The 6,108-nt window shown below is 41.4% G+C and overlaps 1 protein-coding gene across 1 annotated transcript in view; it reads left to right on the forward strand.

The window, feature by feature from the left end:
* LOC121270826 (NFU1 iron-sulfur cluster scaffold homolog, mitochondrial-like) overlaps nucleotides 1-3,990 on the forward strand; it is a 38,113-nt gene extending 34,123 nt beyond the window's left edge. The window contains exon 8 of the mRNA XM_041176296.1: nucleotides 2,454-3,990. Within this exon, the coding sequence (XP_041032230.1) occupies nucleotides 2,454-2,525 (72 nt within the window). The 3' untranslated portion in view covers nucleotides 2,526-3,990. The remainder of the gene's footprint in view (nucleotides 1-2,453) is intronic.
* Nucleotides 3,991-6,108: the final 2,118 nt, after the last annotated feature.

Consider the following 6,108-nt stretch of genomic DNA (forward strand, 5'->3'; position numbering starts at 1 on the left):
ACTAGCTTCCAGCCACCAAAGCATCCTTCTGTCATCACCCTCTGTCTCCTACAACTAAGCTAATTTTGAATCCATCTTATCAAATTACCCTATATCCCATGTGCATTTGCCTTCTTTATAAGTCTCCCATGTGAGACCTTGTCAAAGTCTTTGCTGAAATCCGTATCATCAACTACATCAACTGCACTACCCTCATCTACACACATGGTCACCTCCTGAAAAAATTCAGTCAAATTTGTTAGGCATGACCTCCCTCTGACAAAGCCATGCTGATTATCCCTGATCAAACCTTGCCTCTCCAAGCACAGATAGATTCTCTTCTTCAGAATTTTCTCCAATAGTTTCCCTACCACTGATGTGAGACTCACTGGCCTGTAGTTCCCTGGTGTATCTCTACAACCCTTAAATAGCGGAACCACATTAGCTGTTCTCCAGTCCTCTGGCACCTTCCCTGTGGCCAGAGAGGGATTAAAAATTTGGGTCAGAGCCCCTGCGATCTCCTCCCTTGCCTCCCTCAGCAGTCTGGGACACAAATCATCCGGATGTGGAGATTTGTCCACTTTTAAGCCTGCCTACACCTCCAATACCTTGTCACTCCCTATATCAATTTGCTTAAGAACCTCACAGTCTCTCTCCCCGAGTTCGATACCTTCATCCTCATTCTCTTGGGTGAAGATGGATGTGAAGTATTCATTCAACACTCTAGTGATGTCCTCTGGCTCCACCCATAGATTGTCCCCTTTGTCCCTTATGGGCCTTACTCTTTCCCTGGTTATTCTCTTCCCATTGATATACTTTTAGAATATCTTGGGATTTTCCCTACTTTTACCAGCCAGAGCTTTCTCCATAAAGTGAACTTTATTCTGCAGCTGGTTGTCTTACGTATTGATAGTTATTGACACAGTGTGTTTGAACTGAGAAAGTATCCCATTCCCTAAAGTGAGCATTTCGTGCCTCAGATTTAGATTCCCTTTTAAGGATAGTGTTGGACTCCTTTTGACCTACAAGTTGCATCATAACTTACTAGTCTAGCGTCTTTCTGGAAATGAAGGTTAGCTTTGAAGCCAAGAATATCCTCTATTATTTCATTCTGAAGCTCCTGGTCATACAAAGTCTAGTGCCCATGTGGAACATCTTGTAAAATGTGTAAACGGCCAAGATGCCTTAAAGTTCCTCTGTTCGATATCAAACTCCAACTTTGATGTTGCTCACTGTGACCTTTATTTGCTTCAGTCAATTTAAACATTGAATGACTTGGTTTTCTGTGTCAGGAGCATTACATTCAGTAGCTTTTGGTACTTATACATATACAATACATATTTTGCTCATTTTGAAATTTAGCTTAGCCCTAATCTGTTTGTTCATACTTTGTGTTCACTGCTACAACCAAGTAATGTTTGTCAGCTTCCTCTATTCCTACAATGGGATTTTGCCCTACTGTCTTTTCCTCAATCACTTCCAACTGTGCTGAGTAGCCTGGCCTTTCAGTTTATTTTGCTTACAAATGATAAAGGCTGACAGTAGTATTTTTCGCTCCATGCCTCCTTCCCCCTCCTTTAGGTCTAGTTGCCAGTACCTTTGAAGCAGAATCACTAGCCTGGGGTAAGGAGCCCCTGTATAACAGGCAGGCGGGAACAGAAACACAGCAAAGTTTGAAACTGCCACTCACCTTCCTGGCTCAGCCACATGAACTTCAAGTTTCTCCTGTACTCCAGACATATCAGTCAGTCAGTCACTGAGTTACACTTGCCTGTCTATACCTGCGCCAGGTTGGTGCCTAAACAGCCCGGGTCCACTCGGCAATCACTGCCTAAGGTGCTTTCTGAGGTTAAAGAGCACTTTGGGCTCATTGTCCAGCCGTTGCTGTATAGCAGCATCGATCCACTAAGTCCAGAATTCTCCCGCCAGAGTCTCCTCTCCGTAGTCAGTATTGTTTGCAACCTCAAAAGCTATCTCTGTGCATGACCCACAGTTCGGGAACTGCTGCTGTACAGAAAGAGATGCTGATTTTCAGAATTAACTAATTATTTATGGAAAACTAAGTGAACTGTGTTCATGTGTATTAACCGTATTCAGCTCTAAGCTTTTATTTTTTGTATTCCTTACAATGTTTTATTTTTATTAAGCTAGCTTTATTCTTCAGCCTTAAAAATATTGCCAAGTTTCCAATGTTGTATACTTAGGTATTCATAATGCTCCTAGTCCTCTTCCCAACTGGGAAGTTGAGGTTGATGCTCTTCAAATCTTAGTTGTCTACTAGAAAACAAATTTTGCACCATTCAAGTGATGTGGTAATGAATAACTTGATTAACAATGGATTTTAACATTTGTTTTATTAACCATTACCTTTATGGAAACTTTGTCAGATTCTAGATTAAACCATTCGATACAAGAATGGTTTAAAACTTCACATTTTTTTTATTAACCTCTGCTTTGATCCTTTTTTAATGCAGGTCCAAGATGAAGTCGATGACGCCAACATTAAAGCATTTGAAGAATTAGAGAAGAAATTAGAAGATGTCTAAATTATTTTCCTGAATTTTTTTCGTTTGAGAACTCTGACTTTTTCAAAGCTTCATCCTTGTGATAGCAATTCAGCTTGATTCCTGGTTAGCTGAGTCTCAATCAGTGTTTATTATTTAAAAATATTGACAGTGGTACAAATTGGCAGTCCACAGTTGGCTTCCTCTTTCTTTCTGTTGCTCTGTGTCTCCCTTATTTCTAACCTTTTTGCATAGTTCGTCTAACTCCTGAATGGGAGAAGGTGGGCAAAGTCCATTCCTGTACCCATTTGTAGGACAAATAAGGTTCCCTGGTTGCACCACGAAGGGAATACATTCTTTTTTTATTTTTCCATACTTCTCCTGTTATGGGATGATTCATGTGTGTCACGTCTCAACATAAGACCCAATGCCGTCCAGTCTTGTAACAAAATATGCACCAAAGCCACAGGCATGTGACCTGAGCATTTGGATAATGATTTGACCACTCAGTTCCATGTACTTGCTGCAAGGAAACTAACTTGCTGTCAAATTTGGTATTATACCTGTGCACAGTCTGCAAAATATTTGCCATTTCCCTTGTTCACCCCTGAACCCAACATAGCGAGCAAGATTGAACTGTGAAACTCAAAATATTGTGGTTACCCGTCAACATGGCCCACCAGTATTTTAGGGCATATAAGTGTTGGCTACCCAATCAAAAACTAAGTGTAGCAAGTACCATATAAAATGAGAGAGCAAGTACCAAGAAGGAAGATGTATAAAATGTAGTTATACTGGCTTCTCTGTACATGTAAATTAAATATGATACTTATTTTTTGACGTATGGACAATCTATAACTATAAAAGGCCGAAAGGAGAAATATGTTTGATGTACAGAAGGTAAAAGAAAATAAGCTATTTGTTGCGTTTAGTTTAAAAAAAGTTGGTCATGATACTCTTCATACTTTAAATGTCTGATTTACTTTTTCGGTGATATACTAAAAACATGTAGGAAAGAGAAAACCATTAAATATATTTGTTACAGTTCCACTAAGAGTTTAACTTTAAAATCATTCTGCTTCTGTTGCCGAAGAAACACTCCAGCTAAATTTCCTTATGCAGTTACTATCCGTTTGTCATGGAGACTTAGTTCAACAAACTCCATCTTGATGTTACATTTTATTCTAAGTTGTAGGTAAAGCCTTTTCAGTATAGAACTTAACAGAACTGCAGCCTGCGCACAGTCTTAAACTTATTTGACAACTGAAAGGCTGTGCTTCAAAACAGTTACTGTAACGTTGTCACATTGGAATTAAAGATTGCTCGAACTGGAGCAAACTTTCAATGTTAACAGCACCGTTGAAGTTTTAAATTGTTCACAAAGCTAAAACTAATACTGACTACAGTAACTTGTTTTCATATATTGTACAGTAGTGGCAAAGCTTGGAATTAAAATTGTAAAAAAGTTTTGTATATTATTAGAGTTGAAATAAATGTATTGCAGCTATAATGTGTGATTGAGTTTCATTTAAAGGTGACACATTATTTCCATCACTCGACAACTGGGGGCAGCTTCATGGATTGTTGGCAATTTTGGTGTTGCATTTTGTAATTCTGTAGACTCGGCATCACACCCTTACTTTGATCAAAGCTTCAGTACCATGGTACAAGTTAATCCAATGACATGCAGAAGAGTTATCCCTATCAAGGAGTCTTCCCATCAGGTGCCACCTACATTTAATGTTCCGTGTGTAATTTTTTTTGGAATTTTGGAGATGAAGCCATGACTTTTGCTGATCCAGATTCTGAGTGGGCAGAAATTGTCACATTGGAAAAGTGGATGAAGCAGTACTAAATGGCAATAGCTGGCCAGTATTTGGAGCAAACTTTGTGTGTGAATCTACTCAATGAATGATGGAAAGTAATTTGACCATAGAAGACGTTGCTGTGCTCAAACTTGCAGTCGCTGACTCCAGAAGAAGCCGTCATGGCGAACCTCATATATATATACACATATATGTGCCCATAGCAGAGATCTGCAGTGCTCTTATTGCCACTGTTTTTTTGAAATGAGGTCAAACAACAAGGATACTTTAGCCAACATTTGTGTGCCATCTGAAATGAATGGTGTTAAATGGGTTTAAAGGGAGCTGGACCATATCTTGACTGGAACATAAAGGAAGTAAGTGACTTTATAGAACATCCTTGGTCCCTGTGAAATTCTGACCCGAGGTCGTTTTGAATATGAAGGTAACAAAGGGTGTTTATGTTAGACTGACATCACCCCATTTGAAAACAGAATTACCTGGAAAAACTCAGCAGGTCTGGCAGCATCGGGGGAGAAGAAAAGAGTTGACGTTTCGAGTCCTCATGACCCTTCAACAGAACTGGGTGAATCCAAGGAGAGGGGTGAAATATAAGTTAGTTTAAGGTGGGGGGATGGGGGGGTGGTGGTGTTGGGTTGGGGGAGAGAAGTGGAGGGGGGTGGTGTGGTTGTAGGGACAAGCAAGCAATGATAGGAGCAGATAATCCAAAGATGTCACAGACAAAAGAACACAGAGGTGTTGAAGTTGGTGATATTATCTAAACGAATGTGCTAATTAAGAATGGATGGTAGGGCACTCAAGGTACAGCTCTAGTGGGGGTGGGGTGGAAAGGCTAGCAGGGCATAAAAGATTTAAAAATAATGGAAATAGGTGGGAAAAGGAAAATCTATATAAATTATTAGAAAAAACAAAAGGAAAGGGGAAGAAACAGGGGATGGGGATGGAGAAGGGAGTTCAAGATCTAAAGTTGTTGAATTCAATATTCAGTCCAGAAGGCTGTAAAGTGCCTAGGTGGAAGTCACTGTTCCTCCAGTGACAGGGCCCTCAACCGTGTCCAGCCCATCTCCCACGCATCCGCCCTCACGCCTTCTCCTCCCTCCCAGAAACATGATAGGGTCCCCCTTGTCCTCACTTATCACCCCACCAGCCTCTGCATTCAAAGGATCATCCTCAGCCATTTCTGCCAACTCCAGCATGATGCCACCACCAAACACATCTTCCCTTCACCCCACTGGCGGCATTCCGTAGGGATTGTTCCCTCCGGGGCACCCTGGTCCACTCCTCCATTACCCCCTACTCCTCAACCCCCACCAATGGCACTTCCCCATGCCCACGCAAAAGATGCAACACCTGCCCCTTCACTTCCTCTCTCCTCACCGTCCAAGGGCCCAAACACTCCTTTCAAGTGAAGCAGCATTTCACTTGCATTTCCCCCAACTTAGTCTACTGCATTCGTTGCTCCCAATGAGGTCTCCTCTACATTGGAGAGACCAAACGTAAATTGGGCAATCACTTTGCAGAACACCTGCGGTCTGTCTGCAAGAATGACCCAAACCTCCCTGTCGTTTGCCATTTTAACACTCCACCCTGCTCCCTTGCCCACATGTCTGTCCTTGGCCGGCTGCATTGTTGCAGTGAAGCCCAACGCAAACTGGAGGAACAACACGTCATCTTCCAACTAGGCACTTTACAGCCTTCCGGACTGAATATTGAATTCAACAACTTTAGATCTTAAACTCCCTCCTCCATCCCCACCCCCTTTCTGTTTCTTCCTCCTTTTGTTTTTTACAATAATTTAT

This window comes from Carcharodon carcharias, chromosome 28 (assembly GCF_017639515.1).
Source record: "Carcharodon carcharias isolate sCarCar2 chromosome 28, sCarCar2.pri, whole genome shotgun sequence".
Taxonomy (NCBI): Eukaryota; Metazoa; Chordata; class Chondrichthyes; order Lamniformes; family Lamnidae; genus Carcharodon; species Carcharodon carcharias.